At 38.6% G+C, this 12918-nt stretch overlaps 1 protein-coding gene across 3 annotated transcripts in view; it reads right to left on the bottom strand.

Annotated features, from left to right (window-relative positions):
• Positions 1-12918, bottom strand: part of GRIA2 (glutamate ionotropic receptor AMPA type subunit 2) — a 143363-nt gene that overhangs the window by 129284 nt on the left and 1161 nt on the right. For all 3 annotated transcript variants that reach the window (XM_006023152.2, XM_006023154.2, XM_006023153.2), the window contains exon 2: positions 12717-12857. In XM_006023152.2, coding sequence (XP_006023214.2) covers positions 12717-12857 — 141 coding nt within the window. The remainder of the gene's footprint in view (positions 1-12716; positions 12858-12918) is intronic.

The raw sequence follows: 12918 nt of genomic DNA, 5'->3' as shown, positions 1-12918 counted from the left end.
ACTTAATTAGTATGTTTATCTGCTATAGTTCCAATCAAACCATCTACGTGAACTCCCCAGTCTCCCTCATGCAAATTTTAAGCTAAAGCATATTTTTAATATGCAAAATGTTTTCTATCTGTTGTTTTTAATATTTGAACATATTGTTCAAAATGAGGCACAGTGATTTGTAACATAAGAGACTGCCAAAATGAATGAAAGATTATGGACCAAACACTGGGAAGTTCTGAACATATACTGAGCCTTTTCCATTCCTACAAACTGCAACAGGAGTTGCCGGTATTCTACATCCTTCCCAATTTGACTCTGTGTTAGCTGTCAGGAAGACTTAGATCAACCAAAATGATGCTTTGAGGGAAAAATTAGTAAACTGCTCCGGAGGGTTTTACATAATTCTCTGATCGCTGCATTTTCATTGTCAGTTAAAAATCAAAATCTATGGTTATTTATTCTATTTTGGGTCTTTTTCATTTCATATTCAATGACCTGTAGATACAGTTATTCACACAAATGTTCCAGTTCCCAGTTTTAAAGTGCTGCTTTTTTATGCTAGGGAAGAAGAGGATACATTGTATAGGGAGGTTAGGTCATGACCCTATTAGAGTTTTGTTGTTATCCATGCTCGCTTTTACTATACAACTCATTAAAACGAGCATATTGAATGCATGTATATGTGGTATCCTTCACAGAGAGTGTACAAGAGCAAAAAGTAATAACCTTATGAAATTAACCTTACTATAACATATAACTTCCATCCCTTGTTTGCAGTCAACTCAGGTCTACTAAAAAGAATTGCACACAAAAAAAATGTTCTCAACATTTCTTAATTTCATTCCCAATAATGAAACATTTACATGTGAGCACAACCAGGTCAGAGAAAACTGTACATGTTTGTTGAGCAATTTATTACATGAACTGTCCTTATATAGGACAAACTATAAATAACAACAACTTGCAGTTCATCCAATAACTAAAAGAAAAGGATATCCCACTATAGCGATTCCTCCTGTTCTGCCAACCACCTCCCTAAGAAGATACTTAAGATAAAACTGACTTTGAAAAAAATCTCTGGGCTCCATCAAACCAATGGTAATTGTATATACAGTGTTGAGGACCCTTCACAAAAAGATGTCCTGCTACCAGTCTGCTGACATTTAGGACCCCTCTACATATTACACTTAGGCATGATTAACCAGGTAATCACACCTTAAGTTGTGACTCAGCTACATGTTCAACCAATTAATAGTGTGATAAACCAAGCAATACGCTACAAAGGTATTCCACAAAAAATGTGTAATACCATTGTAGCTTGTTCTAATCATGCCATTAATTGAACATGTAGTCAAGTGCTTCCCTGTAGCTGGGAGCACCATCAACTCAGGGCTGCACCATCTACAGCCAGCCTCACAGCCCGTGCTGCCAGTGCTGCCTGTACTGTGAGCCTTGTCAACTTCAGGTCTTGTAGTGGGGAGGAGCCTGTCGCTGCTGTGAGCCTCATCAGCTGCAGGACTCAAGGGCAATATCATTGGCTGTGGGGCTCACAGTGGAGGCACTATTCTCCCCACTGCCCCCACTGCAAGCCCCACAGCTGATGAGCAGTGGGGAGAGTGTGGGGAATGCTGCCCCTGCTGTGAGCCCTACTGAGCCCCATCAGTTGCAGGGCTTACAACCATGGGATCCAGTGCAGAGGGAACCCAGGGGAACCAGAAAGAATGTGCAATGGTGTCTAATGCACAATCCCACAGTCATACCTCCTACCATTCATGTGCGTACACCAGGAATTGTGATTGTGTGGATTGTGCAATAGAGCTGCATATGTAGAAGGGCCCTTAGATCTAGGGCCTATTAACTTAAATGCTCATAAATATAAGTACTGTGTGGACAAGTGTTTTTTTTCAGGTCTAGGAAACAACTTTACAGACCTAACTCAGACCTTTGAACTGTATTTTATAATGACTAGAAAGCCAGTGCAGTTATCTGAAAAAAGGTTACCTATTGCTAATATTGTGTTACCTATTGCTAATACTACCTAAAACATACAGTGTTATATCATGTACCCACTATAGGTTCTGAGAGGTGTCAAGAATAGTGGTAACACCACTTACAGTTCACTACAACTGTGCATCCTAAAAATTAAGAAGACATTCCTATAACAAGGACTGGCTCAAAGTGAAAAAAGTAGTAAATGTAAGATGCAAATGAAGAGAAGTATTCTTGGCCACTGGCATCATTTGGTTTCTTGTGAAGATAGAGAAGTCCAAGAATTTTCCTGAAATACCAACCTCTTAGAAAAAGGTAGACACAACTCAAAAAAATAATGAGGAGAAAATGCACCTGCTATAACATAAAATTCTATTCTAGCCATCAAGGGCACTTACACTTTGTTGAAGTTTAAATCTAGTCTTTTCAGATTTTCATGTCTGTCCAAGTCAACCACAGATACTAAACTGTCCACATATGGCAACAATGAGATCTAGGGCTATGTATCTTCTTCATATCTAGACCAATGCCTGACAAATTGCTTTACTGATGCCCCAAGTGACCCCTCATTGATGAAAACTATGAAAATTTGAAACTACTATGAAACTATGATGTTGACTAGAAACTATCTTAAGACTAAAAATGTATACAATACAACACAGTTAAAATGGTCTCTGCTGTTAAAAATATTTTGCTGAAATGGAGAAGAGAAATCCACAAAGAAATCTCTTTTTCAGTACAAGAGGATGATTTGGTATTGAGACTTAAAACTGAAACTGTTTTTTTATGTTTCCCTCTCAATGTAACGTGTAAGAATGAAATACCACATGCTGATCAATACCAGCTCTGAGACAAATTCTGGGTACAAACAACATAAATCCCACAAACAGAGGCAGAGAAGGCTAGGATATGCCTAGCAAACTGCATACACAATTAAATGTCAGTATAACTGATAATTACAACTGTATTCATAGGTCCAAATCTAAGCCAGAAATACATACTTCTCAGATTGGAAAACAAACTCTGAAACAAAAGAAATATAGCATTTCTATATTACTATTTATGAAAAGACAAAGCTTCCTTTTCTCTTCTGCAATCCTTCTGTAACTGAGTCTTCTATTTATTTATTCATTCATATTTTAAGATGTTCCTTTCTATTCTAGTAGATAAATACTTAATTTGCAAAAGCATAAGAGTTAGGATTCAGATGGTGCTTCAAATTGTAGCAAATGTAAAGCATTCTTAAATACTTGGTACAATCAGAAAGGCTTTATGATCCTTTTACTATTGCTAAGAGGAATTAGTCATGTCATGAAAGGAAAGCGATCTAAGAAATCTGCAGATTTTCCAAGAAGTCATGTTCTTATGTGTTTACAGAGATGCTATTTTTTTCATCATACACATCATTCTGAAACTAATATCACCCGGCTTGACAAGTCTGTAACTCATGGTATATTTTCATACTTGCATCAGGCCAAATGCTAATTCAGTGGCTCCAGTTCAGTGCCATGAAATGTTTTCAGTTCTATGGAAGCAGAATATTTTATCTAATTCAAAAATAACTTTTTACTACTAAAAACAGATGTGAATGTAAGCCAGAATAATAGAGACAAAACCTATGGATTGTGGGATTTTTTTTTATTTAATTTTTTTTACTAGCAGGGAATTCTAAGTTTCAAAAGAACAAAATGGAAACCACTTAAGCATAAAAGGAGGACTGGTCTATGGTAGAGCAATCCTTCTGCAACTGAGTCTCCGTTATTTTATTTTGTTTTATCTTATTTTATTTTTAAGATGTTCCTTTCTATTCCAGTACCTAAAGGCTTTATTTGTAATTCATTTTAAATACTTGACCATAATATTCAAGATATGTTTTGTGCTTTCTATTGTTCCACTGAATTTACTTCAGAGACGTGCAAGAACCAAGGCATAATAATAGCCCATTATTTTACCTTTGATGGTTGTCTAAAGAAATGTATGTGCACACAAACCCTACAGCTTATATTATACATTTTTTTCAACTGTGACACTAACCTTAAAAAGCAATTAAATTATTTGTATATCCCGTTCGGCTCTACTCGTGTATGATATTTTATATAACTCCTTGATTTGAGACTCCTATAACATCCTGCTTGAAAGGAACTGAAAAAAATGTCCTTTAAATTGCTTTGCTTTTTTTATAAGATTAGTGGTGATTCTTTCAGTTCAGAGCTTTAGTTTCTATTAGAAGTGTTGTGTTGACTATAGTTTAAAATAATTACACATAGGGATAGATCCAATACAGCTATGACCATTTACAACTCTTCACCATATATGCAACATAGCTAGAAGAAATTGTATCATGTAGGTTCTTCTTTATTGTCATTCTGTAACATGATGGCCAAAATCTTCATAATGTCTAGAAGGAAATAAAATCACATAACCTGAAACATCTTTAGGCCCCATTCTAGCTTGGTTGATAGTTTTAAAAATGTATATATTTCTATTTATAAGAATGCTAGTGTGACATTCCTAACTATAGTAGCATGCGAAAATGCAGTGTCCTATTAAACTAAATGCAGTATTACGTAACTGAAATCAAATCAGATCCTGAAATGAAAAGATAGGATAATATAGCAATTAGATTTTCTGAGATAATGGTTATTGTGACATGCCATATACTCAATTAGAATATCTTTGTTTTTATTGGACTTGAAGTTCTAATTTAAGTCTAACCATGCTGTTTATGAAAGAAACTGTATTGATGAACTTTAAAGAATGACAGAATCAATTAGGACATAAAATTGACATTCTAGACAAGATTTTAAAAAGATCTGATGTAGGTACTAAAATAAGAGACAGATTTTTTTCTCATGATTTTAGTATGTTTGGTGAAGAGGCATTTTGAAGAATGGGCCAAAAGTCTGTCACAGGGGGAACAACTGAGGGCTGAGCAGTTTTGCAAATCTAGCCCTTATTTAAGTACTTAAATGAGAATTGAATTTGTTTGACAATTTAGCATCAGCTCTGTGGTCTGGACGCTCAAAAATCTAGCCTTAAATGAACATGAATTTCCTCCTCCCCCACTCATGAAAAACAAATGCTCTACTTTTAGTGTTTGCTTGTGGAGTTGGCCTTCCAAGTGGAAATGTTAAGACACACAGCAGTTTCCTTATCAATTATCACTTTATGGTTGGAGAGACACGTGATATTTTTTCAAACTATGCAAAATTTCAAATATATTTTAGTAATAAATTTAAAAAATATATTGACAATGATTCCACTTGATCACAAAGCATTTGGGTGCCATAGGAAAAAATAAAACATAAAGGAAAGTTCAGTATTAGCAGTAGTATTTAACACAGCATAACCATAGCACTCTATTTGTAACTGCACATTATAAATTACAAAAGTAGTGCTGTAAATAGTATCAATTCTACAGTATACAACATACATTAACTCAACATATGATTTTTTCATTATGCATTCACTATTTGCCTGATTCTTTTAATCTTTCCATATCACTGAACTGTACTGCAAAGCATTCACCACTGAAATGATGTTTTAATTTTCCATCAAATTACCTCTCCAGTTTTAAAACACTTATAACTCATAAGCATTTGTAACAATGTAGATTCTGAATTAACTTTTTATAAGCAAAACCTGGAATTTTTAAGACAAAATTATAGTACTCATGAGTGCATTCTTTCCAAATAGCACAAGAAAAGTTTTTTATGATAACACATCTTGCCTAAAATATTTCAGTAAACCATGTTACACAAAATAATAAAATTTCCATGGAGAGAAGCATTGTAGAAAACCATGAGTGAATCTCTAATTCTTAATATTCTGAAAACATAATTTTTCATGATGCTGTGATGCAACTGTATGCCAAATAACTTGTAGCAAATGTATTATTGGATAATGAAAAAGCTTTTGGCTTTGGAAATGTTTGCCCTTGTTATTTCTCACAAGAGGCAAGGTACTAGGCTGTATGTACAGGATGAATACAGCCGAAAGTGTTTACCTCTTCATTATCTCAATTCATTGGTACACTGACCATGATCTGGCCTTTTCTGGTTTCAGTGTCCATTTCCTCTATATATGAATGCAGTCATAAACCTTAAATGAAAATAATTGTTAAGTCCTTGTCTTAACTGATTTATGGAGATGGGAACATAGACTTAAATGCTAAATCATATTGCAAATACGACCTTTTCCAATAATACTACCAATACAATTCTGGTATGGTCTATTCAATTTCTTCTTTTCTTTTTTCTCTTTTTTATGTTGCTTACAAATATTTGATTAATAGCTATACTCAATGGCAGAGTCCCTGTTCCCCCAAGCACTACCAGGGGTAACAAGGAACAATGGCCATAAGTTGACTGAGAGTTGATTCAGGCTAGATACCAGGAGGCACTACTGTACTGTCAGGGTGGCTAGGACCTGGAACTAACTTCCAAGGGAAGTGGTGCTTGCCCCTACCCTGGGGGTCTTCAAAAGGAGGCTAGATAATCACCTAGCTGGGGTCATTTGACCCCAGGATCCTTTCCTGCCCATGGCAGGGGGTTGGACTTGATGATCTGCTTAGGTCCCTTCCGACCCTACCAACTATGAAACTATGAAACTATGAAGATCTGAAATAAATAGTAAAGATGACATTTAACTTCAGTTTGCTTTGGATCAAGCCCTGGTTAATGCATATCTATGCAAAAACTTATGCAAATGTTTAATTTCATACACTGTCAGTAGTCCCATTTACATCGATGTAAATTAGTACCTATAGTTGCAATTAACATGATAAATATTTTACTAAATATGAGGGACTAGAATTAGGTTCAGAAGTTATTTAAGTAAAATGACAATTCATTAATGAAAAGGTATATTGAGCCTAGTAAAGATTTAATTCATGTGTACTTCATAAATTGCTGTTCAATATAATTCAGCAGAAATGTATTAAAACTATCTTTGTCAATGTAACTTCAATGTATGCTCAAGATCCATGATGAGATCCATGCAGTAATCGTGCAATGAGAATCTGGAAAGTTGAGCTGTCAAGCCCTAACCACCATATATCTGGAACTGCCTGAGTTCCGGATCATGGCTGCATGTATGGAAATTTAAATATCAGCAAGAAGTAAAACAAGCACAGCAAGAAAAGCACAAGGAACAAGTGCCCAGAGTTTAGATTGCCTTCAGGTGTAGTACTGAAAGCAGTACTTTAAACAGAGTTACTTTTACTAAGTCTGCTGCAGAAAGGGAAATTAGAAAAGATTTGGGAGCTTGAAGAGTTCATGTCATGCCATCCACAAATGAAGCAGTCAAGTTATATCACTTTAATGTCACCTGCTATTTGGGACTTGCAGAGTCTAATTTTTGTGAGTACAGAAACAACTCTGACTTTTCTCATTGAACCTGTATACTAATTTGCAGGAGAAAAGAAATAGAAAAAGAATCAACAGAATAAATGGGAATGAGCCTTCAAAGCATTATTATGAGCTACACTAGCTTTTACACCAGAATCATATAAAAACATTCCTTCTGACTTTCCTGGAAAAGTATATACTTTTTTGTTTTTGTTTTTTTTTAATTTTGCATTGGCAATGTTGTAGTAAATGCTATTCTTTTAAGAATTCAGTCAGTAGCATTATATTCCAGAATGGCTAGGAAAGCAAACATTACAATTTGGATATTGCAATGTTCTAGATATTCTTAGTTTTCAAAGCTGCTGGTTGAAGATATAACGAGAAGATCTGAGTTTTATGCATGAATCAGCATCCCCTTGTCATAATGTCATGGTGCAGTGATCCCTGCAGAGCTGTAAGACTTGATTTAAAATGGTAATGCTCAACACCCTCTTCAGCCAGCAGAATTACACTTCCAAGATCTTGCATATATTAGCTCTGTACTGAGATTACTGCATGAATAACTTGTTACTATTATTGAGCTCTTATAGTACCCTATGGGAAACCTCTCTGTATTCATAAAATATCACTTACTGTTTGCTGGTCAAAAGATTAAATTATTTGTGTCACCTCACTCTAGCGCTTTTATCTTTTGATATCAATTTGCATCAAGATACATTTCTGATATCATTGATTGTGGAAGATATCTTCAGTTAGACTCAGCTTGCTTATGTTGTGCTAAAGGACTGTTTCATTTTTCTCAACCATCTTTGGTCTTACACTGTGACAAAAATTAATCTTCACAAAAATTAGACTCTGCAAGTCCCAAATAGCAGCTGACATTAAAGTGATATAACAGTATCCTTGACTGCTTCATTTGTGGATGGCATGACATGAACTCTTCACTTGCAATACTCTAACTTAATTCCATTTGTTAGAAGCCAAATGATCCCAAATATCAGTTTGTGTTACACTGAAATGGTGGACTGATTTTCATCTTTCCTGTCTGTATTACCATCATATGAATTGCTTTTGTGTATCAATTGGCTGAGTCTAGTCCATTTTTCTCGTAAGGATTTTTGTTAGTGAGAACCATTCATACTCACACTTTCTAAAATAAATGTTCATCCAATGAGTAAAAGTTGCAGCATCTCTATGAAAATCATAAACCAAATCCTCAGATGTTATCAATCAACATTAATTCAATGGTGTTGCTGGATTAACACCAGACTGCTTGAAGATCTGGCCGCAAGCCTTTGCAGAGGCCAGAACTAACAATTTGCTGTGTGTCAGCACACTGCTAGTGTAACCACTATCACCCAGAATAGCACTACAAAAAGGCCTTCCCATCCTTTTAGAGTAGATATCTTTTGGCCATCTTCAAATGAGAATGCTCTTATTGGGCTGTTGCTTGCTTTAACCCCTTGTCATTGGTTCATGAGCTTTGCCGCCTTCTTTTTCATGAGGGCTTGGGACCTAGTTTAGAAGTAACACTTTACATAGTTTTAATCTGTGAATCAATTTTTTAAAACACAATTTAACTGCATTTAATAATAAATTGGATTTTGACTTAAATACATTTTGAGCAGAAGTGATCAAGTCCTGATTACCCTTTAACTTTTTCTTTTGAACATGCTTTGCTTACACTGTCTTGTATCTAATGTGTATGGGTTTTGTGATATATGTGAGTGTTAACTTCTGGTGTATGTTTCTGTGGCAAAACAATAATGCATGTCTACATTTAAAAACGTATATTATACGTGGAATAAAACTTCTAATCTACATACCTGTTTCAGGTAGTGCTGAACAAAGAGTTGTAAATACTGTTTGCTTGTTGGTTACCTGTTGTTGGGTATAGTCTGCCACCTGCTGGATGCTTGCTCTATGAAGTTTTTTGTGATATCTTTTATTGGACCAGCTATACAGTTGGGAGAGATGTTGTCCAAGCTTCCAGGCACAACGCGTCCTTCTTCAGTCTTGTCCAACATCTCCCCCAACTATACAGTTGGTCTATTAAAAGATACCACTAAAAAACTTTGTATTTTGTACTTTTCCTAGACCATTATAGCTACAACAACATTCCACACCCCTACAGCTCCATGAGTGATATTTTTGTCTTTGGTTTGTGAAGCTATTCATAAAGGTTCAGAACTATATGTTCAAAAGGGAGATGTAGAGTTTCTAGAAGTTGGGGCAATATTTTATTTTCTCAGTCACTTGAATTATTATTCTTAACAGTAAGTGGCTCCTAATTTTGCTTTAGGTCTTTAGGTCACTGAATTACTTTTACTTGGTTAAGGTATGGCTTCAGCAGTCAGTGCCTCCTGCCGAAAAATATTAATGAACTGGCTATGGTACATTTTCCAGAAAGAGTTTTCCATTTTAGTTCTGTTTCACATATACAATTCATTGTGAGCCACTTTGAGAAAGAATCAACCAGCTTCAGAACCTCAGTACTCAGTCAAGAACAAAATGCAGGAGACAAGAAAGTGAATTGTCCTGTTTGGCATGCCCAGTTCTAAAGGATCATTGCTGACATGAACTGGTGAATTATCTGATTCATCGCATATTTGTCTTCGATACCATCAAACCTTTCTTGGAAAGATATTAAAAAAATACTAAACCTATTCCTGGCAAGTGTTTCATGCATCAACATTGTTGCTGCTCTGAATTGTTAATGGTGATACATTTAAGACATAGTACCCACTCTTGTTTTACTCAATTTATCATGTAGCAGAAGGGGCTGTGCTGGCTTTAACACAGTGTTCTTCAAGCTGCTTGAAAATTCATTGGACATGATTCACACAGAGATGAAAGAAAAAGGAAAACCTTCAGCATGGGCAATATTACTAGCCTAGTAAAAACTATACTGATTTCAGTGCCTTTCATAAAATCTATACTGGTCATCTAAATATTGTAGGATTATAATGAAGGACAATGATGAATTTCAAGAATGAGTCAGGCAAAAACATTTAATGTGGTTCAAAGGAAGCATGATTCCCCTACTTTCTGAAGAAATTAGAAGTAGCCATGTTTGCCATTAGCAGTTGCTATCAGTAGGAAAAATCCCTGGTGCAATCTCAACGAAAGCACATTAAATTAAATGAACTCATGAGCATAGAGGAGTAAGAAAACATAGAAAGACCAGTCAGTCAGGTCACACCTGACTTTTTCCATGACAAGAATTTTAAGGGACATCTCGATTCACTTGACTAATCCCCAACAAAATGCCATGCAAATACTATCCTGGCACAGTATAAAGTCCTTGGAGTCTCCTGTGCTATTTAATGACCTGAGAAATCATCAATTAAACAAATGCAGGCATTTTTCCCACATTAGTGTAATAGCTAGTGTTCTGCCTTGTTCTGATTGGCTACTTGCTCCAACCATGTTTTTTCCTTGCTTGTATATGATACCTCTTCTCCCACCCTCCCTCTTTTGTCTATTTAGATTTTAAGCTCCTAGGGGTAGGAGCCAGTCATCCTTTTTCAATGCTTAGCACAACTGGCCTCCAGTCTTTATTGGCCCTCAAATACTAACATACCAAACGTGATTAAGAATTATGCAACATTATGGAAGAAGCTGGCTGTTAGAGGAAACCTGTGTCCTTGCCAGTCATTAACATCCTTATTCAAAGTATCTCAAATATTTTACCCTTCAAAGGGAAGAAGAGTTTCCTTTCCATACAACTTTTTTTCTGGAATAGAAACTTCATTGTGGTAACATGTTGGATTTTTTTGCTTGTTTGTTTGGGGGCCTTTTTATCACATGTAATCAGGGCCATCAGTGTCCTGAGCTGACACCAGTGTTTGTTGCTTGGTTGTCCTTGTAAAGTGTGTCTCTGCAGAGTTTTCATTTTCACTGAGAGCAAGCCTCAAGGCCTGAGAATGTATAGTTTTTTTTCTTCAGGTTTTCATTCTCTACATGGACAATACTCAGGTCACTTTGAGACCCCTGGATTTAACAGCTGATCATACAATTTCTGTTATTTAAAAATGCCAGCTTCCCCTCTAAGTTAGCATTACAAATTGCACCTCTACCGGCATGGGTCTAGTTAGACCATCCCCTCACCATCCCCTCACCTTTCTTCATTTTGAAGGTGTTGCGCCACAGTCAGGTGATGCCAGGCCTTATCTCCCCAGCCAGGCTTAACACTCATAATTCATTCCCGGAACAAATTTTAACAAGACTTTCTCTCTTTCAAGCCTCTGCAATGGCTTTTAGCAATCCTCCCATATTAAAGCAATGAAAAATGTCGCCTTCCAAATACCCTTGGTAATTGGACAGCGGCATGTGTGCATGGGCATAATCACCCTAGATAAGGTTTGCTAATCAGTCTGGAGCATGCATAAATCATGGCAAAGGCCTTTATAAAAATGTCTCTCTCTTCCCACTGATCTGGGGCTGAAAGCTTGAGGCCAGCTTTTCTGACCTGGCCTGGTCCATTTGTTTTAGATGTTTCCCTGCCTCTTTTCTTTGGGTAAGGGGAAAAAAACCCAAAAGGAAACAAAACCAAAAAACAAACAAACAAAGGAAAGGAGCAGCGTCTTCCCCCCCCCCCCCCCCCCCCCCCCCCCCCCCCCGTTCAAGAGGCTGCTCCAGAGGCATGCAGTGGGGTGGCTTGTAGGGGGGACTCCCCGCACTCAGCTCTTCCTGCTGTGGATTCCCACCTGCCCCTCGCCTACCGCCTGCGCCAGCTGCAAACCTCACGGGATCGCTCCAGATGCAACCCGGGCTGCGAAAACGGAGGGTGGGAAAGAAACGGGGAGGGATCACGGTTGTCCTAGCCTTGCAGCGTGGGGGGGACGGGGTAGGGAAACCTCCCAGCCTGCCGAAAGCAAGCAAGGCTGTTCTCCCGGGGGGAGCCAGAGGATGTCGGGCAGGGACCCAACGCACTCCTTTTGTCCCGGCAGATCCAATGCTTTCGACAGGCTCTTGGCCGAGCCGCGGCTCTCCCCGCAGCCCTAAGCTCCTCTCGCCGAGACTTGGGGGAGGGGGCAAAGGAAGGGAGGAAGGGGCAGGGTGCTGGAATATGGAGAACCGGGGAAAATGGCTGATGCGCAGCCATCCAGCTACCGATGCTCGGATCCAGCCGGATCCGCCCCCGGCTCCCCCAGCCCCGGAGCCGGCGGGCAGCGGAGCCCCGCGGGGCGGTGCGCTGCGGCTGAGGATCGGGCGGGGGGGAGCTGGCGCGGATCGGGGCCGAGCAGCCGGGCTTATGTAATGGATGGAGAGGGCAGGGGAGGAACCATTTGCAACCTGGCCCGGCTGCACGACAGGCGCGGGGGAAGGGGGGAGGGAGGCGGGCAAGGCGATCGGCGCCTTCCCTGGCCCGGGCGCGGTACTCACAAGCGTTGGTGACGGCGAAGCTGTTGGCCACTTCCAGGTTGTCGATGTGGGGCGTCAGCCTGAACTCCGAGGTGGAGAACTGGACCATGCCTACCCGGAATGCGCTGTACTCCTGATCGGCGCCCCTCGGGAAGAGCCCCCCTGCGGGCACACGGCACACGGCGCCAGCCCGTCAGTGCCCCCGGGGCAGAGCAGAGCAGAG

Source organism: Alligator sinensis, unplaced genomic scaffold, assembly GCF_000455745.1.
Source record: "Alligator sinensis unplaced genomic scaffold, ASM45574v1 scaffold1223_1, whole genome shotgun sequence".
In the NCBI taxonomy this organism is placed as follows: Eukaryota; Metazoa; Chordata; order Crocodylia; family Alligatoridae; genus Alligator; species Alligator sinensis.
This window is presented reverse-complemented; position numbering and strand designations above follow the sequence as displayed.